The 27,598-nt window shown below is 45.0% G+C and overlaps 1 protein-coding gene across 5 annotated transcripts; it reads left to right on the top strand.

Annotated features, from left to right (window-relative positions):
• Positions 1-1,936: 1,936 nt before the first annotated feature.
• Positions 1,937-27,598, top strand: LOC135405082 (hydroxymethylglutaryl-CoA synthase, cytoplasmic-like). Of its 5 annotated transcripts, XM_064639796.1 has the most exons (10): positions 1,937-2,061; positions 3,028-5,350; positions 7,272-7,729; positions 8,095-8,220; positions 8,726-8,890; positions 11,386-11,554; positions 11,668-11,838; positions 13,240-13,346; positions 13,684-13,809; positions 25,968-27,597. In XM_064639796.1, the coding sequence occupies exons 3-10, from the start codon at positions 7,279-7,281 to the stop codon at positions 26,153-26,155; spliced, it is 1,503 nt and encodes a 500-aa protein (XP_064495866.1). In that variant the 5' UTR covers positions 1,937-2,061; positions 3,028-5,350; positions 7,272-7,278; the 3' UTR covers positions 26,156-27,597. The 5 variants fall into 5 exon arrangements, with proteins under 5 accessions (XP_064495866.1, XP_064495865.1, XP_064495867.1 ...); XM_064639795.1 differs by having other exon boundaries at positions 3,028-7,729; XM_064639797.1 differs by lacking the exon at positions 25,968-27,597 and adding an exon at positions 20,745-20,914 and having other exon boundaries at positions 3,028-7,729.

Here is a 27,598-nt window from a genome sequence, read left to right as displayed (position 1 = left end):
TAGGTAGCTTTTACTAAATGCGCATCCCAATGTTTGAAGGTCCCACCACCCATTGCTCTCAGTGTCGCCTTTAACAGTCCATTGCATCTTTCTGGAGGTTGGTACATGACAGGGGATGTGATACACCCACTCAATGTTCTTTGGCCCAGGTGTCTATGAGGTTGTTTCAGAAATGAGTTCCATTGTCTGACTCAGTTCTTTCTGGAGCACCATGTAGCCATAAGACTTGCTTTCCCAGCATAGTGTTCTGGATGGTGACATGGGGCACAGGGTGTGTTTCTAGCCATCCAGTGGTTGCTTCCACCATTGTAAGCACATGGTCCTTGCCTTGGTGGATTTGGGGGAGTGTGATATAGTCAATCTGCCAGGCCTCCCCATACTTATATGTCCTAGTTACAGGGATAGGAGGCAGAGTTTAGCACTGTGTGGGGGTGACCAAACTGTGTATTCTACACCCTCTACGTCATGTTTGGTGGACTGTCTCTTTAAGACCCATGTATGGAAAGGGAGGTGCAGCCATTAGTTTCCCTGGGCTGAGAAGAGGTGGCCACTTTGCCGAAGGTCAAGGCCTCTGCATGAGTCCCAGTCATTGTTGGAGCCACCCCTAATCTGAAAAACTATCTCAGTTGCTGCCACTTCATGGTCATCCTGCAGAGTCCCAGTCGAAAGGAAGCTGCCCGGGGCCATACACTGCCCCAGCGGTTTTCGCAATTTCTAATGGCTTTTTGCTGGCCACTGTGAATTGCTGCTGGATGCTTTTGAAAGCCACTGCCGCAGCTTGCTGTTGCATTTTTGCTGCCACTGCCGCCCCAGCTGTTTTTGCCATCTGCGCGGCAGGAAACAAAGAGACCCTGCACCCTGCTGTCACTTGCTGCACCCCATCAAGAGACCCTGCACCCATGCCAGCATCTCGGCAGCATGGCTCCTTCTGGACTAAATAGTCTTCCAGGTTTTGCTTTGCCCGTGTTTCCCTCGTTGTTTTTGTCTGGTTGGGGAGGGCATTGGACCGTGGGGATTTGTTTACCACAGTGTTTTCTTTGTTCCCCCAGGAATGTTGTATTGGAGCCAGCCTTGTGCGCAGGTGTCTAAGACCCCAGGGAGCAGGCAAGGGGTTGCAAACTCTCAAGGTGCACTTGCAGCCCTAACATAAGCTCCTTCAAATTCAGTGTGATCGACTGTTTAATCTCTTTGTGAACATCTGTTCCTCTTTAAAGCCAGAACAGTCAAAGTACCCCAATGTGAGGGCAAATTATGCCACCAAACCATATAATGTGAGGCTTGTATTAGGAACCCATTTTGAAGTCTAGAAGACACAGTCAACATGTTTTTTTTTTCAGAATTACAAATAGAACTAGCTTGTACACAGACTGGCATAAGTTTATTAGAAGACTGTAGGGTAATACATGCAAATAAAACTCTCAATTTCTCAATCCTTGCACTACAAAAAGTTATACAACAGATCTGTGATTTTACATGACAATAGCAGAATGGTTAAAAGTTCAAAACAGATTGAACAAACAGGATAGGAGTTAAGACTCTCAATGAGAGTTTTTCGCTTTCTTTTGCATTATTTTTACTTGCCCCTAAGATGGTGGAAATAACCTGGTTGTAATAATACTGTTTGAGGTGAGCAAGGTCTTCTGCTAGCTGTAGCAATCAGATGTCACAGGCAACTACCTCCTCTCCTCGATGGGGACTGACAGCCATCCTACTCTCACCCGCGGTCGGCAGCGCGCTCCCATTGGCTGTCCCCGCGATGCGCTCGGCTCTCATTGAGCGCCCACCGCCTCTGCCGCGTCCTCATTGGCGCACCGCTCTCTGGTCACGCTGCATCACTTTCTCACACCATTTCCTCCGCCTTCTCCGCTAGCTGTGGGTGGGCCGGCCGGCGGGCGGGACCTGGGCGGTGACAGCTATGACTGGCCGGGGGAGCTGCTGCTTGGGGTGCAGGCCGAAGCCTGGGCGGTGGGGTTGTTTAAAGCCGCTGCGCTCCGTGCTCTTCGTGCATGCGAGTGAAAGTGGGGAGTGGTAAGCGACACCGGGAGCTATCGCCTCGAATAGGTAAGGACGGCTCGGCCCCCTGGAAGCCCTTGGGTCGGGCGGCGTCCCCTGCCTCTCCCCGCAGCGGTGCGGGGCGGGGGGAGGTGGTGGTGGTGGAGCTGCGGTATCGCGTGGAGCTGGAGCCGGAGCCACCGCGGGGCGTGGGTATAGGTCGGCATAGTTGGGAGCAGTGTTTTTAGTGGACGTAAGCGCCCTTGTGGTGTCTGCAGTGCAGCAAGAAAGAAAGGTGTTTCTGAATGCCATTTAAGGTAGGTGTCAGCCTGCTGTGACGACCCATGGCCCGGAGCACCATCGAGCAGTGGCCACTACGTGCGGTTCTACTTTCGCCCAGTGTAACTGACGAGGCAAAATGCATCGTGAAAGATTTTATAGCCCCGATGTTGGAGGACTCTGGGTGCTGTCTCGCGTGCTTGCCCACTCTCCCCTTCCCTTCTCAAGGAGGCACTCCGGCTGAGTGAAGTTGTAGTGCTTCTTGCAGTGAGGCTCCGTGGGCTGTTGCTGCGGGCCTACTCTAGGCTATTCCCCCGCCAGCGGAGTGTCCCCAAAGAAGCCTGAAATCGACGGCGCCCTAGGCGTGTCGCTGAATCGCCTCTGTGTCGCGACAGAGGCGCCCACCCATGCCGGAGACGGCGAGGTGGGTGTGCCACCCCCTTTATCACGTAGGACAAGATCGGCCTCGTGCTGCTCCCGGGGATGCCATCGTTTTCTTTTGTAATAGCACTTGTTGCAGAGGTGTGGGCTTCCTGCCAGCTCACCCATGTTGCTAACGAAGTCTCAGTTTCGGATGTGCTTGGGGTTAAAACCAGAGGGAGGGTGCCTGGGATCCCTGTGGCACGCTGACCCCCGCGGGAGAAACACTTTGGATAGATCTTTATGAATACATTCAAGATACTGCCTTGTGCAGTTTAGTGGGTGTTTTAAGCTATTTGCTTGTTTCTCACTTAATTTCGTTTTTTTGGCTCAAAGGTGAGCTGAAGACATGGTGATGCCACATTCATACATGGTCCGTGCCGTGGCGAGTTGCAGCAATCCAGGACCTCTCGTGATGTGACAAGTGTTTTGCATGTACTTGCACTCGATACTTAAAAGCCTTTTAGCTGTGTGGAAATAACTGAATTTATTTAAATTGTGTTGTAACTGAAGCTACCAGATCATCACTGTTTAACTTCTGAAAAACAGCTTTCACTTTCACGAGCAAAGTCTGTTCTACAACTCCTCCAGATATAAAAAGCCAAATGTATTACTTATAGCAAACAGACTTGGGTTTTATTTGATAACTTTCAGTCAAGTATTTTGTATGACTTAAAAACTTACTTGGGAAACAATGAAGTCAAATTATTGACAGATTAGTCTCAAATTCTTACAGATAACAAAAACTACCAGTTGTGGGAAAACGTATTTCTGGTATCTGGAAGCACTTGCAGAAAGGGCTGCTCATCGTACCTTACAGAATCTTAAGGGGACATAAAAAAGCAGGCTTTTAATTTCTTTAATATATAGCATTTTGAGTTTTTGGTGTTTTAAAAGGAATAGTACTTCTGAGTACTCTTTCATTTTCAGTAAAAACTCAGCAATGGGATTTTGTTTATAGTTTGACCAAGAGGACAAAAGGCTAGTTGTTTTGCATCAAATAAATACTTTTTCCCCACCTGTAATGACTAACTTAATACTTGATGAGACATATGACATCCTATCTAATTAAATGCTACTTTTGATCCCAAAGTTCTGTAATGAGCAAGCAAAAAGAGTTTTCCTCATCCCTCACCAATAACGGAAATCCTTTTGGCATAGTGAATTTTCTAATAATTCACTGCCTGGTTAAAATCCACTCTTGTTCTTGGCTGCTACAGGTCAAGTCCATTATGTGTTGTCATGCATTGTCTTTTACTATATAACTTAATTAAAATTAAGTAGCCTCTTACTTTCATCTTTTTGGCTCTTGGAGCAGAACCAAGCTCTGCTATGGGGAAAAGGCTGAATTTCAGGGTGGTTGCCAGACACCATGCTGAGTTGGGACCTGCTTGAAGTCTGTTGGCAGCTGTCTGTATTTCCTTTTAACAAAAAGGAAATAGAAAGAAAGGGAGGTGTTTTATGCCACAAAGAGCTGGACCCCAAAGTCACTTTCCCAGCTGGGACCTTGGGAATCTCACTGTCAGTAGTGTGTCTGCATTCATACAGAGAGCAGGAAACCACCCTCATTTTCCTCTTGCAGTGCCTGTGCAGATTTGGGGTAAAATGCAGCTCTTGGAGCTGAGTCTGAAGCTCAGTGCTGCTCCTTGTCTCCAGGAGGTGTGTAACTTGCTAGTTGTTGTGCTGAGAGGAGATGTGAACTTGCCCTAGCAGCTAGTGAGGGGCCTCCAGGCCACCATGTTCCCTTCCCTGGCTGTGGCTTCAGGAAAGCTGTGACTGTTGCTCTGTGTGCTATGAGAAACCCTTAATTCTGCCTACCAGGGTCAGCTTCTTGGAGGCAGATATTCTGTCTTCTTTGCTTTTTTTAATATACTTTTTTGTTAGTCCAGCTAATTTTAAAAGTGATGGTACTGTTTGCCTTTACTGCCATGGTGTGCAAAAAGATGAAACTTAGAAGCATTTGAGAAACTTTAAAAATTAAATGTTAATAGAGATGATGTGCCTGCAGGATAGGGTAGTCTGTGGTCAGGGACTGTCAAAATCAGGAATTTTGGATGATAGTGGGTTTTATTTTAAGTCTTTATTGGGTTTGTTTCCATGATGGTGCTGCTGGGTTTATTGTGCAAGATGCTTAAAACAACAACTTAGTCCTCACCTCGAGGGACCCCGTTAGAATGGGGGGAGTCCGCAGATGAACGCTCTGCCTTTTCCCCGGCCACGCGGGGGTGTGAGCTGGGCCGAGCTGGCACGGCCGAAGCTCCGCCTGGGGAAAAGTGGCTTCCCGCGCCTGCGTGCTGCTCGAGCCGGCCGTCATCACACGCGCATGCGCGCTCCTCCGCGCCGAGAGTCGGGTTTGGAATTCCGGATTAAGGCGCGACACGCTGAACCCCGGTCGCTCTTCGCAGCCTTCCTGGCTGGGTAACGGGTAGCCTTGAAGCATGGGGGCGCCTTCGGCGTCCTTAGCAGCGTCGTGGGGCCAGCTCGGCGGTGGAAGTGGAATGGCAGGCCCTCGGCCAGGCACTGCAGGCCGTGGAGCGATCATCTGAGCTGAGGGGCTTCGCAACGGGATGGATTAAGAAAAAAGGAGTTCCGGTCAGTCGCGACGCTCGGTTTTATCCAGACGTTGTTGTGGGGCGTTTGCGGGTACTGCGCGTTTCGGGTGAGCGGACACGAAATCGTGAGCCTGGGGTGGCAGCAGAGCACACAAATAACACGAAATTGGTTTTCTTGCTTGAAATCTTGTGGCAGTGTTGTCCCAAATTTGGGTTCTTTCACCCGCTCGGCAAGAAGCCGATCCACACTCAGAGTCGAGATATTTAATTTTATTTCATATTTGTACAGAGAGAGGTGCTAGGTGGTAAATCTATAAAGTTGGCATACATTCAGTGTGCTAAGTGCTCATTTTCGTACACTTCGAACAATAAAAAATTGACGTTTCCCGTATACGTAACAACCTCAAGCCCTCGTCATTAGCTCTGCATTCTCGTTTCCATTTAAAGGTACAGTGCACACTTATTTTATTGCGCATGCTCCAGGGGAAGGAGTGAGTAAGGGGCGATTACAGTCGCTGGGCGGGGATTTTGCTATGTTAATGACTAAGGATGGCACAAAGTTCAAGCAAAGTTCTTCTTTAGCTTTATCAACAGCTTTGTTTTCTTTGTAGTTTGATTTATAGTGACCTCCTGTTCTTACTTTTTGGGTCATGGCTCTTGGTTCCTGCAGGTTTGATTATTCCCTCATTTTTCATAAGTTCTTTTATTTATCTTGCACTATACTTCAGTGAATTTTTAACCTTCTCATGGTACCTCATTTCAACAGCAATACATTGTACAGCTGTTCTGCAGCACTCCAGTAATCAGTTTTAAATAGCAGCCTTCCGCAATTTACATGTTTTGCTGTGAATAAATGCTATTAATGAAATATTTTTAAATGGATTATTTAAGGTGCATCATAGGTATGTTTTTGAAAATTTGTTAGATGCAATCAAAATGAATGGCTAGCCATTTGCTCTTACTTTAGGTCTTACCTAAGACTTTGACATTTAACCGCATATGTAGCAGAAGGCACTTCTAATGTTTTCCTAACACTTGTTTTACCATGCATTGTGTAAAGTCGTTTCTGCTTAGAAAGGCTTTATTTCTTTATACAGCTCACTGGGATTTTTATGGAAGAACCTGGGTAAGGTCAGTGTGATGGTACAGCTGGGCACAAAAGGGACAAGTGTTCTGTAAGGATGTAGGCAAATGTTCATGAAGATGGTGCCTGTCTGTGTAATACAGATGGGGTTAAAGTAATAGGATATATTATATTTTAGAGTATAGTGACAGTATAGTTAGAGGGTTAAAACTTGATCTATTGGGGAGAATATCCCTCCAGGCCTGTCGTTAGGAGTTTCATTGTTCAGGAACACCAAAACAGTATGCTTAAAAAAAATCCAAATGAACAAACAAAAAAACCCCAACCAAAAATACCAAAATCTTCTATCTTTGTTGCAAGTATAAACAAAATGAAGCAACTTAGACCACTTAGTTTAAAAATAAAAACAATTTTGGAGAGTCCTGCTCTGTTTTAAGGTGGAGATTTCCTGGTAAGTATGAACTTTAAACTTAATGTCTCAACCAGCAACATTTAAAAAACCAACCACACCAACCCATTGTTTCCATCTGGGTTGTGTAAAATTGAGACTTTGCATATAAGCAAAAGTAGCATAATGATCATTAAGACTAATTCCTTAAACACTTAATATTTGTTAGGCATGTGTGTTGCTTCAGTAAAATAATTTGAGCTTAAGCTTCGTATATTCATCTCCAGGGCTAAAATTGTACTTTTGCTTAAAAGAGCTTCTTAATATAAAATGTTCTAAAGCTTCTAATGGTGTTTATAACATGCTTAGACCAAAATTTCACCTGGAGGCAAAGGCTTGCTTTTTGCAAATGAACTTGTATAATACCTAAAACTTAACCTTTTCTGTAAATCTACAGAAAATTAAATAATGTATGAAGTAGGTCTCTAAAAATGGATGTGAATAAATCAGCTGGGGTTTGTGTTTTTTTTTTTTTTGTTTGTTTGTTTTCTTAAAGATCTACCATGATGCCTGGGTCTCTTCCAGTGAATGCTGAGTCCTGCTGGCCCAAAGATGCGGGAATTATTGCACTGGAAATATATTTTCCTTCTCAGTACGTTGACCAGACAGAGCTGGAGAAGTATGATGGTGTGAATGCTGGCAAATACACAATTGGGCTAGGCCAGTCAAAGATGGGGTTCTGCTCTGACCGGGAGGATATCAATTCTCTCTGTTTAACTGTTGTTCAGAAGCTCATGGAGAGGAATAGCCTTTCCTATGATTGTATTGGGAGATTAGAAGTTGGAACAGAAACAATAATTGATAAATCAAAATCTGTAAAGACTGTCCTGATGCAGCTTTTCGAAGAATCTGGTAATATGGATGTAGAAGGAATTGACACTATGAATGCATGCTACGGAGGCACTGCTGCTCTTTTTAATGCTATTAATTGGATTGAGTCCAGTTCTTGGGATGGTAAGTTCAGGGTATTATTATTTTTTTTTTAAATTACATCAATCCCTATTTTTGAGTAGTCTGCCTTGCAATTACAGAGTTTGTGTTTAACCATGTAAGACCCAGAGGGTAAACTCTTGTATGCTTCTGAAGTCTTTTTCTTAAATGCTCTGGACATTTTTCGCCAGTTCAGTTACATGCAAAAAATAATGAGGTGAATAATCATGAATGGTCTCTTTCTGTAACTTATGGTGGCTGCCAGGATTGAAGAGTCCCTTAATCCTGGAGTCATCTCCTCTATAACCAAAGTCTAAAAATTACTGATGGATATTAAAATGTGCTAGGTTCTTAGCTACTTTTAATTCTTATTTCTGTATTTTTCACAGGACGTTACGCACTTGTTGTTGCTGGAGACATAGCTGTGTATGCCACTGGAAATGCCAGGCCAACAGGTGGAGCTGGTGCTGTTGCTATGCTAGTTGGTCCAAATGCTCCCTTAAGTTTTGAGAGAGGTTAGTCCTATGAGAAAACAAATACCGCTCAGACAGATACTGGATCTCTTCTGGAGCCCATCCCCTGTTTTCATGGGTTGCTAGAGGGCTGGATTAACTCCCACTAATATCAGAAATTATACTTTGTCTCCTCTTGTTCTGAGCTGACTTAGCCAAGTCCTTTTATAGGAGGCAGCAAGAAACAGCTAAAGATGCTTCTATCTGTTTTTTCCTTGGGAATTCTCCAATGGAATTGACAGAGTGGACTAGAGATGAAAACCAGCATTCTACTTTTAAGGTGAAATGATGAAAATCATTTGTTACTTGTTTGTCATACTCAGTCCTACTGTACTTGAGTAACAGGTGACTGAGAACTGTGAAACATTAACTTAAAGGACCTGGAGTGCTATGAAAACCTGCTTGACTGATACCATATATTACTTGTTTTCCATGTGCTAAGCAATATGTTCAAACTGACTCAAAGTAACTGAATACTTCTCAGTTTTTGTCAATTTCTCTCCATCAGGGTTGCGTGGAACCCACATGCAGCATGCGTATGACTTCTATAAACCAAATATGGTCTCTGAATATCCTGTGGTTGATGGTAAATTATCTATACAGTGCTACCTCAGTGCATTAGATCACTGCTATACTGTCTATCGCAACAAAATCCATGCCCAGTGGCAAAAAGGTATGTAGCCTCACCTGACATTGCAAGATCTGGTAAATATTGGAATGTGTAGCTAAACAGATAACATCTTTTCTAGTTTTAGCATCCAATCTAAAGACTAGTACATGGTCCCTTTCTTTGTGTTTGTGCGCTCTGAGACAATTGAACTGTTTGTGCTTTTCCATAAAGAAATGTCTTATTTCTGTTTGGCTATGGCTAAGTACTTAATAGTCATTAAGCAGTAGTTTCTACGGGCTTTTGTTGGTGTAATGTATAATATCTGAAGTGTGTTGTTCCTTCCTCTACCAAGGCTCTTAAGATATTGAGGTTAATATTTACTTGTCATATAAGGATACTGATTTTTTTTTTCCTCCATATGTTTAGTAATTGGTTCACCTTTATTAAGAAGTATAGGTTTGAAGATTAGATAGTTAGTTGGAAATCTTAAAAGTGCAGACTGTCCCTACATACTGAAAAACAAGCTGGCAGGGAAGAAGACTGGCCTGGCTGAACAGGGAGGTTTGGCTGGAACTCTGGGGTAAAAAAAGAGTTGATGATCTTTGGAAGAAGGGGCAAGGCAGCTCAGGAAGAGTGCAAGGATGTTGTTAGGTCACATAGAAAGAAAATTAGAGAGCTGAAAGCTCAGCAGAACTCAGTGTGGCCACTGCTGTGAAAGATAACAAAAAGTGTTTTTATAAATACATCAACAACAAAAGGAGGGGCAAAGAAAATCTCCATTGTTTATTGGACATTGTCACCAAGGATGAGGAAAAGGCTGAGGTACTTAACACCTTCTTTGCCTCAGTCTTTAACAGGAAGACCCATTATCCTTAGGGCAACTGGCCTCCTGAGCCAGTAGATGGGGAGCAGAATAGACCCCCTGTAATCCAGGAGGAAGCAGTTGGTGACCTGCTGAGCTACCGAGACACTCATAAGTCTATGGGGCCAGATGGGATTCACCCGAGGGTACTGAGGGAGCTGGTGGAAGAGCTCACCAAGCCACTCTCCATCATTTATCATCAGTCCTGGCCAACTGGGGAGGTCCCAGATGACTGGAGGTTGGCCAATGTGACACCCATCCACAAGAAGGGCTGGAAGGAGGATCCGTGGAACTCCAGGCCTGTCAGCCTGACCTCGGTGCCTGGCAAGGTCATGGAGCAGATCATCTTGAGTGTGATCACATGGCACATACAGGACAACCAGAGGATCAGACCCAACCAACATGGGTTTAGGACAGGCAGGTCCTGCCTGATCAACCTGATCTTTTATGACCAGGTGACCTGCATGATGGATGAGGGAAAGGCTGTGGATGTATCTACATGGACTCTAATAAGGCCTTTGACACCATCTCCCACAGCATTCTCCTCAAAATTCTGCAGCCCATGGCTTGGACAGATGCACTCTTTGCTGGATTAAGAACTCTGGATGGCAGGGCCAGAGTGGTGGGGAATGGTGCTGCATCCAGCTGGTGGCCGGTCACCAGTGGGGTTCCCCAGGGGCTCAGTATTGGGGCCAGTTCTGTTCAATATCTTTATCAATGACCTGGACAAGGGGATCGGGTGCACCCTCAGTAAGTTCACAGATGGCACTAAGTTGGGTGGGAATGTTGATCTGCTGGAGGGCAGGAAGGCTGTGTAGAGGGATCTGGACAGGCTGGATCAATGGACCAAGGCCAACAATGAGGTTTAATAAGGTGAAGGACTAGGGAAGTGATTGTCCCTCTGTATTTGACACTGGTGGGTGTTCAGTTCTGGGCCTCTCACTTCAAGAAAGTCATTGAGGTACTGGAGCATGTCCAGAGAAGGGCAACAAAGCTGGTGAAGGGTCTGGAGCACAAGTCCTAGGAGGAGCAGCTGGGGGTGTTTAGCCTGGAGAAAAGGAGGCTTAGAGGGGACCTTCTCACTCCCTGACAGGAGAGGGGACCCAGGTGGGGGTCGAGTTTTGCTCCTAGGGAACAAGGGAGAGGATAAGAGGAAATGGCCTCAAGCTGTTCCAAGGGAGGTTCAGGTTGGACATCAAGAGGAATTCCTGTATGGAAAGTGTTATAAGGCATAGGAAGGGGCTGCCCAGGGAGGTGGTGGATTCCCCATCCCTGGAGGTGTTCAATGAATGACTGGACGTGGCACTCAGTGCTCTGGTCTAGTTGGCAAGGTGGGGATTGGTCACAGGTTGGACTCAATGGTCTTGGAGGTCTTTTCCAACCTTAATGAAGTAGGCTATTTCTTTATTTCAAAATACTGTGTAGAAATACTGAGATTCTGTTAAGCTTATAACTTTTTTTTTTCTAGAAGAAAAAGGACAAACATTGCTAGATGGTGCACGGGATGAGTAAGAAACTATTTTTTGAATAGAAGTAGTAGCAGTGTGTTAAACAAACTTGCAAGCAATAGTTAGTCTTGTGGTTGTCTTTTGTATGCTGTGTACTATGATGACTGGTATCTTGCCATCCCCCATTTTATTTTAATACTTCAAGTGAATATTAAATTTAAGTTGTAACGCATTTCTGCCGCTTCTAGAGGGGACAGACAGACGTTTCACCTTGAATGACTTTGGATTCATGATCTTTCATTCACCCTACTGTAAACTGGTACAGAAATCTGTGGCTAGACTATTGCTGAATGACTTTCTCAGTGACCAGAACCCAGAAACAGCAAATGGTGTTTTCAGTGGTTTGGAAGCTTTCAGGTAAGAATGGCTGCTTTCTTCCTTATTATTCAGGTAGTCTTAATTTCTTAAACATCCAAGGTAGTTTTTCCTTGATGCCATTTTAATAAGTTTCTAAAGTTTTTTTTTAATAGGGATGTAAAACTTGAAGATACATATTTTGACAGAGATGTGGAAAAAGCATTTATGAAAGCCAGTGCAGAGCTCTTCAATCAGAAAACCAAAGCTTCATTACTTGTATCCAATCAGAATGGAAATATGTATACCCCTTCAGTCTATGGTTGCCTTGCCTCTCTTCTAGCCCAGTAAGCATAAAATTGGAAAAAGTCATAGCTTTTTATATGTAAACACATGAAAGGTTTTTGTTTCAGAAAGTCTTTGGTAAAAGCACCATCTGGCAAACCTTTTCATACTAGATTGCCTTAAATAGCAAAACTAAAGTTAGAAAATTACTCTGTGTATACAATCAAGTGGAAAGCAGATTCAAAACTTCTGTCAGAAGCTGATATCAAACAGCAAATTAATGCCTTCCAAAGTAGGATCTTGTTTGTAAGGTGGTGTATCTTTTCCCAGCCTCAACACACGCACATACATCCCCAAACACCCAGGTACAAAAGAGAATCTGAATACCTTCCACTATAAACAAAATCTCAGAGTGGTTTGGGTTGGAAGGGACCTTAAAGCTCATCTCATTCCACCCTCTGACGTGGGCAAGGACACCTTCCACTATACCAGGTTGCTCCAAGCCCTGTCCAACCTGGCCTTGAAGACTTCCAGGGATGGGACAGCCATAGCTTCTCTGAGCAACCTGTGCCAGGACCTCACCACCCTCACAGGGAAGAATTTCTTCCCAGTATCCAATCTAACCCTGCCCTCTGTTAGTCTAAAACCATTACCCCATATCCTAACACTACACTCCCTGATAACAAGTCCCTCTTCATCTTTCCTGTAGGCCCCCTTTAGTTACTGGAAGGCTGCTATAATATCACCCCAAAGCCTTCTCTTTCTAAGGCTGAACAGCCCCAACTCTGTCTTCATAGGAGAGGTGCTCCAGCCCTGTGATCAACTTAGTTGCCTCCTCTGGACTTGTTCCAGCAAGTCCATGTCCTTCCTGTGCTGGGACCTCAATGCTGGAGGCAGCACTGCAGATGGGGTCTCACCAGAGCATAGCAGAGGGGCAGAATCCCCCCTCACCTGCTGCCCACGCTGCTTTTGGTGCAGCCCAGGACACAGTTGGTTTTTGGACTGTGAGTGCACATGGCTGGGGCATGTCCAGACTCTCACCCACCAGAACCCCCAAGTCCTGTTGTGGGTTTTCTTGGTGGTGTTTTTTTTTCCCCAATGACAGGCTCTTATAAAATCATGTTAAGTTTAAATTAAGCCACTCCTCTTGTGTTCTTTTTTCTTTATTGTGACTTTGTCCTCTAAGATGTGATGGTTTATTTTAGGCTTTAGGTCACTTAGGAATGAAAATTGGCTGCCTTTTAGGCTCTTTTGCTTAGGTAGCTTTGAAAATCATCATGTAACAGCAGTGTTTGAAATCCTATTTTTACAAGTCATCGTTTATGCCTTTTACTCACTAAATGTGTATTGTAGTTAATAAAATTTTGCTGGCTGCTTTTCCTAAGCTAGCTGTGCTTTCTAGGTATTTAAAACTGGCACCTTGGTTTAATTCTCACTTGAAACAACTGTTGCTTGATTTGCAGGTATTCCCCAGAGCAGCTCGCAGGACAGAGAGTCAGTGTGTTCTCATATGGCTCTGGTTTTGCTGCTACACTGTATTCCATCAAAGTTACACAGGATGCTGCTCCTGGTGAGTGAAAGGAAGAGATGTTAACTAACACCCTTGTACAGCTCACCTCTAAATGCTTTGTTATGCCCACCAGCATAAGTAACCTATATGCCTAATGACAGTAGTGTTAAACTGAAGATGTTCCAGCTCCAGGGAATGTTTTAAGTTTCTCTTTGGGCAAATAAATAATATTCTTCAGATTCTTTGAGTGTTTTGCTTGAGTAATTTGGAATATCTTTAAATGACTAAAACTTCAGCTTCTGTAATGCAAAATATTTTGAATGGACTTGAAATGCTAACATGCTAGTGTGTGGTTCTCAGCACTGGTGCTACTATACATGATGGTTTTATATTGTAGGTTCTGCACTGGACAAAATAACTGCTAGCCTTTCTGATCTTAAAACAAGACTTGACTCGAGAAAATGCGTTGCACCTGATGCCTTTGCTGAAAACATGAAGATTAGACAGGAAACACATAATTTGGGTAAGAACATTATAAATAATTTGTAGTCCTACAGCAAAATCATCATGGCCAGGCTTTGCGAACGAAGATTTGGGAAAGGCTCTATCCACATTTGTTGCAAGCATGCTGGTGGCTAATAAGGCCAATACGAGATAGACATATCCGATTGCAAAAGGCACAGCAGAAAGACTCCTTAGGTGGTGTATTCTGCAAGACACGATTCTTTCTGCGTTCTTTTCTCCTCGAGAGTGATCCTGCATGCATTCTCAAAGGAAGCAGCAGCGTTATAGATGGTGTGTCTCCAGGCCTCCCGATTTGAGGCCAAAGTAGACCAGTTATGTTGAGCAATATGGCCAAGGCTGAGATGTTGTTTCAGGGAGTCCTTGAATCGTTTCTTCGGGGCTCCTCTCTTGCGGCAGCCAGTGGCAAGTTCACCATAAAGCATGATCTTAGGGAGGCGGTGGTCCTTCATCCTTGAGATGTGTCCTGCCCAATGCAGCTGTGTTGTCAGCAACATGGCCTCAATACTTGTGACTGCTGCTTGTTCTAGAACAGATGTATTAGTCACATAATCTGACCAGTGGATGTTTAAGATTCTACGGAGACAGCACTGATGGAAGCGTTCTAAGAGACGCAGGTGGTGGCGGTAGATGACTCATGATTCGGAACCATATAAAAGAGTAGACAGCACAATGGCTTTGTAAACACTGATCTTGGTGCTTTTCTTCAAGTGTTTATTTCGCCAAACTCTTTTATGGAGTTTTCGGAAAGCACTATATGCCTTTGCTAACCTGTTGTCTATCTCTCCGTCAATCTCACCATCAGAGGAGATGGGGCTACCTAGGTAATTAAACTGCTGAACTGATTTGAGCTCTGATTGGCCAATAGTGATATGGGGATGATGGAAGACTTCCTGAGGTGCAGGTTGATAGAGAACTTCTGTCTTCTTTAAACTGACTTCCAGCCCAAAGAGCTCAGCAGCATCTGCAAAGCAGGATGTTAAACGCTGCAGAGCTGCTTCTCTGTGGGCCACAAGGGCAGTGTCATCAGCATAAAGCAGCTCCCAGACAAGATGGTCTAAGGTCTTAGTACAGACCTTCAATCGCCTTAGGTTGAATAGGCTTCCATCAGTACAATATCAAATGTAGATACCATCCTGATCACTGAGGTCTGCCGTGGCCCTTTGGAGCATCATGCTGAAAAAGACTGTGAATAGAGTTGGTGCGAGAACGCAGCCTTGTTTCACACCATTGGTTATTAGAAAGGGCTCAGAAAGTGCATCGCCATACCTGACTTGGCCACGCTGATCCTCATGAAGTGAGATGATCATTTTAAGGAACTTGGGGGGACAACCTAAGTGTTCCAAAATCTGCCATAGACCTTTTCTGCTCACAGTATTGAAAGCCTTGGTGAGATAAACAAAGGTTACGTAAAGACCTTTGTTCTGTTCCCTACACTTCTCTTGCAGTTGTCTGAGAACAAATACCATGTCTGTGGTACTCCTGTTGGCTCTGAAACCACATTGGCTTTCAGGTAGAATTCCTTCTGCTATAGTGGGTATTAGTCTGTTCAAAAGTATTCTTGACAGGATTTTGCCAGCAATGGAGAGCAGAGTAATACTACGGTAGTTTGAGCTGTCTGATTTAACTCCTTTCTTCTTATACAAGGTGATGATGACTGCATCATGAAGGCCTGATGGTAGTTCACCTAGTTCCCAACAGCGCACCACAAACTCGTGAAATTTAGCATGGAGTGCAAGGCCCCCATGTTTCCAGACTTCAGGTGGAATTCCATCAACCCCAGCTGCCTTGCCAATTTTCACCTGCTGTATGGTCTTAAGGGTTTCTCCCAAAGTGGGGGCAATATCCAATTCATTCTTCACCACTTGTTGTAATATGGACTGAATTGCTGAGTCTTTTACTACACGGCTAGTACTGAAGAGAGTCTGAAAGTGTTCAGACGAACGATTCAGAATGGAGGTTTTAGCTGTCAGAAGCGTTTGACCATCTGCGCTGAGTAGAGGGCTTTGGACCTGGTATGTAGGCCCGCATGCTGTTTTCAGGACCTCATAGAATCCTCTGTGATCACCTGAGTGATCACATAATTGAGTTTTTTCAGCTTGATTGATCCACCACTTGTTCTGGATGTCACAGAGTTTCTGTTGGAGCTTGCTGCATGCAAGACGAAAGGCTGCTTTTCTTACATGACAGGAAGGCAGTGCAAGGTGTACTTGATGAGCAGTTCTCTTCTTTCTCAACAATTCCTGGATCTCTTGATTGTTTTCATCAAACCAGTCCTTGTTCTTCTTGAAGGAGAACCCTAAGGACTCTTCAGAGGACTGCAGGATGCTGTTTTTAATATGGTGCCAGAGTGTTTCAGGGGAGGGATCTATAGAATCTATAGAATGATTTTCGAGCCTAGTTTGAAGATTTGCCTGGAATCTGTCTCTCACTGCAGCTGATTGGAGATTGTTAACTTGGAGTCTCCTCCTTGGGATACTGCCCCTTTTAGGTTTGAACTTGAGATTGAAGTTAAGTTTGTAGTGCACGAGCCGTTGGTCTGTTTGGCATTCTGCACTAGGCATCACGCGGGTGTGATGGACATCGCAAACATCTCTCTGTCGCACCAAGACATAATTGATGCGATGCCAATGCTTAGATCTAGGATGCATCCAGGTTGTCTTCAGACTATTTTTCTGTTGAAAGATAGTATTAGTGACGGTGAGCTGTTGCTCCGCACAGAATTCTAGCAGAAGGCGACCATTATCGTTGCAGTTTCCAACACCATGCTTGCCTAATACTCCTTTCCATGCTTTAAAGTTCTTTCCTGCTCTGGCGTTGAAATCACCAAGGATAATGATCTTATCATCTGCAGGAACCTTTTGGGTAAGGCGGCGCAGGTCCGTGTAAAATTTATCTTTTTCAGCAGGGTCAGCTTGGAGAGTTGGGGCATATATACTAAAGAGGACAACATGTTGCTTGTTTTGTAGTGGAAGGCGTAGGGAGATAATGCGATCAGAATGACCTGTCAGCACATTTTAGAGTTTAGGAACAATAGAGTTTTTGATCATGAAGCCAACTCCTGAGAGATACTTTTCGGTTCTGGGTTTACCTGACCAGAAGAGGGTGTAACCGGCACCGTGTTCTCTAAGGCTGCCTTCCTCGTGGAGATGGACTTCACTGAGAGCAGCTATGAGACGTGATAGTTCGTGGGCGATTAGGGCAGAGCGACACTCAGGGCGTCCACTATTCGTAGAATCAAGCATGGTTCTGATGTTCCAGCATGCTAGAGTCAGTTTGGTTACACCTTTGGAGGCAGGTGTATGCCTTTGTCTCTTGATCTTAGTGTGACTGCATTAGTAGAAGATGCCCGTTGGCCGCAGTTAACCAACCGGGTGAAATGTGGAGATGAACTTTGTTTAGGCCACCTTTTCTAGGCCCGTCTCCGAGTGGAGCAAGCAGTGCTGTCCTTGAAAAGGCTGCTTGGTAATTCAGGGTGCTGCCCCAAGAGACTGTCATCTCCCGTCAGTCTCAAATGACCAATATCCTGAAACGCCTGCATGCAGGGTTGCTTCTGCCGCTTCCAGTGCACCTTTCACCTACCATTTTGACCCTCACCCATCGCTACAGGGCTTTGTGAATGTGGGTAAAGCCTTTGAGCCTGCGCAGTGGATTTTTTAGGGGAGACGCAGCATGCGCGGAACTGGACTCACCCTTTAATCCTAAGGTTCATCTGCCAGGGCCGAGTGAGCTTGGACGGTGGCAGCGAGGTCCTCAGGACATAGGTTTGATTAGAGTGTCCTCTTAGATGGATGGCCTTATAGGGCTAAGCGAGCTCCATCTGCCCCAGTTTGGGATTAGAGTTGTCCTTCTAGGATGACTGCCAGAAGGCTAACAAGCTCATCCTGCCCAAGGATGTATTGTATCTGGCCCTACGGTTTTGACCTGTCTGGCATGGGCGACCCTACCGAAGGCATGTATCATCGCCGGCATAGGTCGCAACCACATAGGATTACACGGGCTACATTCCTACCATTAAAACAATTAGGGCAAGTCTTATACTTCCTACTTTTCTGCCACCTATCTATATTCAATCCCGAGGAAATCCCCAGGAACAACCATTTGTCCTGACCACCCTTTCAGGATGTAACGAATATATCCAGAACATGCCGAACCTGGGTAGTAGCCGCAGGTGAGCCAAAAACAAACAAGCGAACAAAATCGTTCCAGCCTCCGTACCCACCTAGAACTTGAGTACCTCTCAAGGCCCCAGCCCGGCTGAGATCCCCAACCCCCCAGAGGAAACCATTATCCACCCTAACCTTATCCTCCCCCCACCGTGTTACCTCGTATCTTCCCACGCACCGCTTACCTGCGACACGTCATGCAGGACTGCCCCGCCCGCCCTCCCGCCAGTCTGAGGACCCCCCCAGCCCGCCCGGTACCCTTCCCCTTCCTTTCCCCCCCCCAACCGGACCAGCAAACCTCTGTGTGCTCCGAGGCTTCCACTCTCCTCTCTCACAAGGGCGTAAATCCACGCCAGTGAAACTCCCTCTCTCCTTTCCCCCACCGCTGGGGGGGGCGCCCCCGCGGCCACCGCGCGGCTTCCGGGGGGGCGCCCACGCACGGGGGGGCGTCCCCACCTACAGCAAAATACTCATTGCTTAATTTGCATAACTTAAATGATTCTCTTTCTACTTTGGATTAGCTTGTAAAGTGCTTTTCTATAGCTTATGTTTATTGGCCTAGTATGGTTGAAATGAAAATGCAGACTTGGTTTTTCTGTCTTACTACTGCCAAACTGCCGACGGACAAGAATGCGCTCAGACAGCAATTAAGCAGGAAAAGGCACACAGCAGAAGGCACAAGGCCCCTTTATTGCAACAGGTTACAGATATTTATACTCTTCACACAATACACCTGTGAACTTACTATTGGTGCCTTCATGTAAACATACATCAGACCATACACATGTCAATCTACCATTGGTGCCTTCATGTATAAATACATCAGGATTGGCTGCAAAATAGTGAAGTCATCATGATCTAGCAATAGGTAAGTCACAGTGACTTGCGAAAAGTCCAGGAAAGTTGTTTACATTCTTTACAACTTCACAGCTGCAACTACTCAAATTCAAGGCCTACCATCCAGTTGTTTCCCACAATTCTCCCTTTTTGTTTTTTGACTACGAAAGCCGAGTTTATCATCCCCTGCAGTGCCCTTTGCAGAAAGGATAACAAACACGGTAGTAGCAATATAAGTATTATAAGTACTAGGAGGCAATAAAGACCTAGTTTTACTGCTTGCTTGATCCAGGTACTAAGACCCCATCCATTCAACCACCCATCAATGCCAAAAAATCCTGTGTCCTGTGTTATCTTTTGAGTTGCCGCCTACAAGTCTGCTATGCTTTTGTATATAGATTCAGAATGGTCTGATAGATTCATACAACACATTTCCTCAAAATCCCAACACCCGCTCCCATGTGCTAAAAGCAAAAAATCAACAACCGCTCTATTTTGAAGTGTAGCATGATGAACGCTATCTACATCCTTTGCTAATTGATACAAAACTTGAGAAGTTTTGTTTGCTTGTTTGATTACCCAACAAACCATTCTGCTTAGCGTTCCTAATGCTTTAGCTGCTGCTACTCCAGGGGCAAACAGTGAAGAAGCTACAATCTCAGCGTGATTCCACAACCATATGTCATCTTTGCATGCAGGTGTCAATACTAAACTATGCTTATATCATGCATGTGCGTGAAAGTGAGTGTGATTTAGTAAAAGTTTCTGAGTTGGTGTCGACAGTCCCAGGCGACCAATGATACAAGGTCCTTCTTATTTTTCTGGGAATCCCCGGCCAGGCTCTATCTCCACATATGAGAAACAGGCCACGAGGTAATTTTCTTGCAACTGCAACTCCTGAAGTGGACCTTGTTTTATCACGTCCCAGGTGTTGACACCAAGCAGAACTACTTTGATAAAGATTTATGCTAGGAGAAACATCTTGTGGGATTGTTTCTTTCTTTTCCCATGTGTCATGACCATCAATATAGTTAAAGTAAATACAGCTTTCATCTGGTAAACTCCCTAATATATCTATTTCCTGGGATTCTAAGGTAATTGGAAGGCTATCATCCCAACTGTCTCAATGCTCCGTGCAATTCTTCATTGATTTGCAAATGGCCATCGAGGTTCTCCGAGTCTTCGTTATATTTGCAACAATAAGGCTGGCCTCGCTGCCATTTACTGGAACTCTCACTAAACAGGTGTGAAAAGGCTGCTTGGATTGTGCAAGCGAGGCACAAAAAGTGGTCTGATTTAAGGCTTTCATCAGGGTGACCCAGACATTTTTACTGTTCCATGGGGTCAGCTGCTGGAGGTTCAAATCGCCTCTGATTGGGTTCAGGTTGCTTTTGGTCGTCACCACGGCCAGTAGCAGGATGCACACACCTGGCAGGAACCCACCAGGGTCCGGCATCTGTGGAAACACAAGCATACCCACGTCCCCAGGTGATAAGCTCCCACGGACCCTCCCATTCTCGTGTCAGAAGGTTGCGGACTAGGACTCTGGCCTTAGGCCGGAATTCATCTCCTGCTCCCTGCAACGATAAAAAATGCCTTAAGATCACAGGGTTGTCTGCATTAGGAGGTACCGTGAGGTGGTTTAGCGTGTACACTGCTTTCCATATCCGATTCTGTGGTGTTTCACCATGCATTCCCCCTTTTTGTTTTTCAAGCATTCGCTTTAGCGTCTGATGGGTATGTTCTACAATGGCTTGACCTGTAGGGGAATGCAGGATACCTGTGACATGAGAAATGCCCCATTGGTCGAGAAAGTTGGAAGTTTTGTTCGCTGTATAACCTGGGCCATTATCAGTCTTGATAAGATGGGGAACACCTAAAGCAGCAAAAACTTGACGCCAATGTGCAATGACATCCCTGCTTTTTTCCCCAGCATGGACAGAGGCCCACAACACAGCTGAGTGGGTATTGACTGACACATGAACATATTTGAGGCAACCAAATTCAGGGATATGCGTCACGTCCATCTGCCAAATTTGCAGACTTCGTAACCCGCGGGGATTAACAACTGTTGAGGGCAATGGTATGTAAGGCTGATAGTCTCCACAAGATGCAACAATGTCCCTTGCTTCACCATTTTTAAGGCCAAACTGACTCTGCAAAGCACGCACACCTTGATGAAAAAAGGCATTAGAAGATACTGCTTGCTGCCATTTGTCCGGCACAGGAGCAGCCCACACAGGGGCTGCCAATGTATCGGCCCATGCGTTACCTTCACAAATGAAACCAGGCAGACCAGTGTGACTACGGACGTGCAGAACATAATAGGACTGTGTCCGGTGCTGTAGCTCATGCCATAGAAGCTTTAGTAAATGAAATAACCGTTGGTGATTTACTTCTTTTAATGCAGCACGATCTAGGCATTGCAGGACTCCTGCTACATAGGCAGAGTCAGTTACCAGATTCAAGGCAACACTAGAAAAGTGTTGAAATGCCATTGCTACAGCACGGAGTTCTACTAATTGAGGGGAACCATCTTCCTGGCCTATTAGCTCATGCCACTGACCTTGTTCTTGCCATGTAACCATTGCCTTCCCTGTCTTTCCAGACCCATCAGTAAATACTGTAAGTCCTTTATCTGGGACAAGGGATAACAAGGGCCTTTCCATCAGGTGTAATTCCAAATGAAGCTGCAAAAATTTGTGAGAGGGCATGTGAAACAAGATCCCACCTGCAAAATGCAACAATGCTAATTGGAGATCAATGCTGTTTGACAAACACCAGTCCAGATAATCCTGGCGCATGGGCAAAATAATATTTTGGGGATCTCTGCCAGTAAGCTGAAGACAACGTTGCCATCCCTTACAGATTACCTTGGCAACTAGCTCAACAAGGATGCTCACAGTTTTGCGTGGTTGATGGGGCAAAAAAATCCATTCAATGAAATGCAAGGGGTCTCTCCATTGGGTGTCCCATTGTCCTAAGACCAACAGGGTGATAAACATTAATTACCACATACAAATTAAGAGGATGATCCTCTGCAAGGCAGTACGCTTTTTTGGTCTCTATTGCTCTTTCTACTGAGCGCAGCGCAGTTTTTGCTTCTGTAGTTAATCTTCTAGGAGAGAGTAAGTCACTGTCACCTTTTAGTAATTGAAACAAAGGGGCCAATTGAGCATTGGTTAGACCCAGTAAGGGCCGTATCCAATTGACAGTCCCCACAAGTTTCTGTACATCATTTTGTGTTTTGACCTCTTGTGAAATTTGGACAGTTTGTGGTTGAATCATTTGATCCAAAATTTTGACTCCCAAATATTTCCATGGTTTTTGAGATTGCATATTTTCTGGGGAAATTTGTAGCCCATATGCATGCATCGACTGTTGCACTACTGGCATAACCTGGCATAATTGCATTTGATTTGGTGCAGCGATAAGAATGTCATCTACATAATGATAACAATACACCTGCGGAAATTGCTGCCAAACTTCAGACAAAGCTTGAGCTACGTACCACTGACAGATGATGGGGCTATTCTTCATCTCCTGAGGCAAAACAGTCCATTGATAATGCTGACAAGGTTCCTGATTGTTAATTGCTGGGACAGAGAAGGCAAACTTCTCAACATCCTTCGAATGTAAGGGAATGGTGAAAAAGCAATCTTTTAATTCAATAATTTGTATGTCCCAACCAATTGGAATCATAGCAGGGGAAGGCATGCCAGGTTGCAATGCTCCTATACTTTTCATAACTCGATTTATTTGCCTCAGATCATGAAGAAGCCTCCACTTTCCTGATTTTTTCTTGATTACAAATACAGGAGTATTCCATGGGCTATGAGAGGGTTCTATGTGACCCTGCTCTAATTGCTCTTTTACCAGCTCATGGAGGGCAAACAATTTTTCCTGTGCCAGGGGCCACTGGTTTACTCACACGGGAGTTGTAGTCAGCCATTGCAGCTTAAGGGTGGGTCACTTAATGCCCTCACACACAGTGACCTCTAGGAAAAATCCTTTTGGTTAGTTCCAACAGATACTCCCCACATGCTCAAAACATCCCTTCCCTACAGGTTCAGAGGTACCATGACGACAAAAGGCCTCGTTGTTGCTACTTGTCCATCAGGATTCACAATTTGTATAGGAAATTTACTTTGAAAGCTTTGAGTAGTTCCGCCTACTCCAGCTATTGCATCTCCCACTGACACCGTAGGCCAGTCTCTCGACCAGTCTTTATGTGCTATGATAGTAACGTCAGCTCCGGTGTCAATCATTCCCTTGATTCACAAGCTCTTTGAATCTCCCTGTGTCAGTGTGAGTACACAGGTCATAGTTGGCCTATCCGAACTGATGGTTGTTGTCCAGTAGATTTGTGGAGCACCTGTAGACCCAAAACCCCCTGTATGACGCACCTGTGAGTGCGCTACCAGGACCTTCGCAACAAAAGGTACCAGTTGTGCTATTCCGCTCCCTGCCGGTATAACGACCAGCGGAGAGGGGGTCCACACCATGGCTTGAATTTGTCCTGTGTAGTCCGCATCAATGACACCCAGGAGAACAAAAAGACCCTGTATCATGGTGCTAGAGCGTCCCACTAGTAAAGCACTTAAACCATGTCCTAATGGCCCATGTGCTTGTAACGGTACTTTATGCACCTTAGAGTCTTTGATTGTAGTTATTGCTGCTGTCGTGACATCCACTCCGGCACTTCTGGCTGTCCTTGCAGTGAGTCAGTCGCATAAGCCTGGAACTGATTCCGGGGAGCAACTTGTGTCTGCGTGCGACCTCCCCTCGCGCTCTGCTTCCCGTTTCCCGAAACCAGTGGTTGTCCCTGTAGAGTGAACTTGAAGTGGCATTGTTTAGCAAAATGACCTGGTCTGTGGCAACATGAGCAAAATAGCATAGAATTTGAGCTCGATACTGTGGGGGGCCTGCATGAGCATTGTTTTTTGAAATGTCCAGACTGTCCACAATGAAACCACTTCTCTACATTTACTACCACTGCAAACGTGGTAGCCAGGGCCTCCATCTGGTGAGACATAGAGCCCACTTTTTCACAGGCTTCTATCATGTCAACCAGGCTTGCATTACTACGCAGAGATAGCAGTGCACGTTTACAGTCTGTGTTAGCATTATTTCGGGCTAACTGTAATATAGGTGTGTTACAAGCCTCTTCATTAAGCACCTGCTTTTCCAGTGCTTCTCTTAGTCTCTCAACAAACTGCACATAAGGCTCACTGGTCTTTTGCTTAACAGTTGTCCACGATAGTTTTGGCTTGCCTGTATCAGGGACAAGAAGCAAAGCTTGAGCAGTGAGCTCTTTGGTTTGCTGTAGAATAAGAGGATGACGTCAAACCTGCAATTGTGGCTGATTAAGTGGTGCATCCCCAAGCAACTGAGGAAGGCCTGCACCAAACCTGGAGTCGTCCTGAGAGCGTTCCAAATTTCCCAACGCTGCCTGTTCCGCTAGCCTCCTCCAATGTGCTTCGAACATCAGCAACTGAGTCGGGTTAAAACACACTTGTGCAACTGAATGTATATCATGAGGAGTAAGCTCACTTGCCCAAATTCCTCTGATTAGAAACTGTGCAAAAGGCGAGCTAACCCCATGCTGCATAACAGTCTGACGCAAGTCCTTAATGATAGAATAATTCCCATTCATCAGGCTCTCTACCATTGTGACGGATTATAGGATACGTGAGCAATGGGCCACCCCTGAGGACTTGTACCAGATCAGAGTCTCCCTCCTTTAGAGCCTGTTCTTTGATCTTCTGCCAAAATTTGTGGGGGTCTGGAGCAGAGATGGAAACCTGCACCAGTTGCATGGTCAAAACATGTTGTCCTGGGGGGAGAGGAGGCGCAACAGGCTCCGCTCGAGAACTCGGGGGACTCCTTCATCAGCTGACAAATCTATTAACATGGGCTCCTCTATCACTCCCCATGTGTTAGTCTCTGGCTGTTGCACCTTCAAAGGTGATGATGGCTGAGCGGGAACCTCCCATCCTTCCCCTGTGTCTGGGGGCAGTGGGACCTTTGCACAGTCCACGGCGGAAGCGGTCCCTGGCCTCCTGACACTATTGGGATGAGATGCAGTTAATTCCCCTTGGGACTCTGTAGGCGGGGGCGGGCTTGAGAGGGACCTGCTGCAGCAGTTCTGGATGCAGTCCCAGACACTTCAGGCTGCAGAGTGTTACTCGCTGCAGAAGCAGCTTTCCGATCTGCTTTGATCTGCTTCAGTGAGTTGATTACAAGCCTCCAAGTAGTTAAGGAATTTGTAGCTACCGTATCCCCTCTAGTAGCTGCGTCAAAAAGTACCTTCCCTGCATTGTCCCAAGTTTCTATAAAAAGTGCAGTCTGAGCATTAGCATTAACCCCATTACTTTTGCACCAGACAAGCAAGGTGCGTAGGGCACGTTCTTCATATTTAACACCACGTTTCTCTAGTATTTTTGTTAGTATCATGATAATAGATTTTTCTTCCACAGATATCTGCGTGCCCATTATTTATTCCCCAACAGCTCACCTCCTTGAAAGGTGTCTGTAAATTTTTAAGTCTAGACTTTCTTTTTGGCTCTCAGGTCCGCCGACAAATGGCCACCACTCTCAGGTCCGTGGTCTTCTGCAATAAATCTTCTTTATCACCGCTCTCAGGTCTGCGGTCTTCTGCAATAAATCCTCCTTGCAGTAAATCTTCTTCGCAATAAATTGCATCGGGGTTCACCAGATGCCGACGGACAAGAATGCGCTCAGACAGCAATTAAGCAGGAAAAGGCACACAGCAGAAGGCACAAGGCCCCTTTATTGCAACAGGTTACAGATATTTATACTCTTCACACAATACACCTGTGAACTTACTATTGGTGCCTTCATGTAAACATACATCAGACCATACACATGTCAATCTACCATTGGTGCCTTCATGTATAAATACATCAGGATTGGCTGCAAAATAGTGAAGTCATCATGATCTAGCAATAGGTAAGTCACAGTGACTTGCGAAAAGTCCAGGAAAGTTGTTTACATTCTTTACAACTTCACAGCTGCAACTACTCAAATTCAAGGCCTACCATCCAGTCGTTTCCCACACCAAACTGCAAAGACCTGTGTTGTATAAAACTCACACCCTGAACCAACTAACAGTATGTTATTGGCTTTTTTACAGCCAATTATATTCCACAGTGTTCAGTAGAAGATCTCTTTGAAGGAACGTGGTACCTTGTCCGTGTGGATGAAAAACACAGAAGAACTTACGCACGGCACCCACTCATGTGTGATGGACCTCTGGAGGCAGTAGCTGAAGTTGTCCACCCAGGTGGTGTTCATGAGGTGAACATCCAGCAGTCTTTTTAGTTTGATATAAATGGTAGAACAGTTTATATGTGTTTCTTAGCACATGCGTGTATGTTAAATGAGGAAGTGGTTTAACAAGTTATATCAAGTACTTTACTAAATATGTAGCATACAAGTCAGAAGTAAAAAAATGAGCATGGTATTTTAAAAAATACATTTCCTCATAACAAGAACAAAATTGCACAAGAATAAAACAAGAACAAAGTAGCTCTCTTCACATAATTCTTTTGCGTGAAGCATGACTGATTTAAATGACCCAAGACCAAGCCATCCAGTGTAGTGTGAATGTTGTTTGAGAGTTGAACTAGCCATGAAGTATGAATGTTTGTGAACTAGAAAATCATATTTAATGCTTTTTGGTTTTGTTTTTTCCCCTTCTTAGCAGATCCCAAGCCTTGCCAAGGAAGTGCTAAGAATCCCTGAAATAACAGAATCTGAAGGTGTTACCGCTGTAATTTTCAATGGGGAGCATTGATATCTCTGAAGTAGGGAATGAAAAAAAGTTATGGGGGTAGGGTGAAAGAGAGAAAGGATTGCAGTAGTACTGAAATTTCAGTGTACAGTAGCAATTCATTGGAGCATGCAAAAACTGTTTAAAGTCCTTGAAAAGATTTGTCATAATATGGTGTGCTGATACTTATAGTGTTTTCAGAACACTAAAATCATTAATATACTGGAGATGGAGTAACTTGCCAGGGGCTTTGTGGATTCCTTAACACATATTCTAGTTGCTTTTTTTGTGTAAAATTACTTGAAACCTTTACTGTTACCTCTTCTACTTGTACTCAAAAGTGGGTGGCAAAATAGTTCACACTTTTAATGTTAGGGTTCTTGGCATTTGACAGTAAGCAGGCAGTCTTCTGAATACCGTACTTGTCTTTATCACCTTTCTTTTCTTTTCCCAGTCTACCTTCCATCACACCACTGCTTTAGGAAAGTAGCTCTCTTCCTTGCCAAAATGACTGGATCAAGAATTGCTAGACTGACAGACAAACAATTGGTTTTAACCCACAAAACCCAAATGTATAACCCAGCACCCTGGGGCATGAACAGAGTGGTGTTCTTTGGGCCCCCTGAGTCCAAAGTAAAAGGAGAGGGGAAAACCTGTTGGGGAGAGTGCTGTTGCAGTCTAGTCAAGAGTGGTGATTTCAGTCCGGTCGAGAGTGATGGTTGCAGTCTGGTTAAAAAGTGGTGGTTGCAGTCCAGTCGAGAGTGGTGGTCTGCAGTTTGGTTGAGAGCGGTGATCTGCAGTCTTCCTCTGGATCCCACAAGTGGTTAAAAAAGTTCCAAGACTCCAAGATTATATATTCTCCAGTTCAGGCAGGAATGCTCAGTACCTCCCTCACGGCAGGGAGTTCCACAAAGGGTGTGAGGACAGAAGCACTCTCCTATCTCGCAGGCCTCTTAACATCCAGTCTATAGCCTGAGGAGTCAGGCTGCTCT

Source organism: Pseudopipra pipra, chromosome W, assembly GCF_036250125.1.
Source record: "Pseudopipra pipra isolate bDixPip1 chromosome W, bDixPip1.hap1, whole genome shotgun sequence".
Taxonomy (NCBI): Eukaryota; Metazoa; Chordata; class Aves; order Passeriformes; family Pipridae; genus Pseudopipra; species Pseudopipra pipra.
Note: the sequence above shows the minus strand (reverse complement) of the source record. Positions and strands in the feature narration are given on the sequence as shown.

Coding starts and splice junctions, on each gene's coding strand:
- LOC135405082 (XM_064639800.1), top strand. CDS start 7,279: ATGATGCCTGGGTCTCTTCCAGTGAATGCTGAGTCCTGCTGGCCCAAA. Junction 8,221..8,725: donor TCCCTTAAGTTTTGAGAGAG/GTTAGTCCTATG, acceptor TCTCTCCATCAG/GGTTGCGTGGAACCCACATG. Junction 11,839..13,239: donor CTTGCCTCTCTTCTAGCCCA/GTAAGCATAAAA, acceptor CTTGATTTGCAG/GTATTCCCCAGAGCAGCTCG.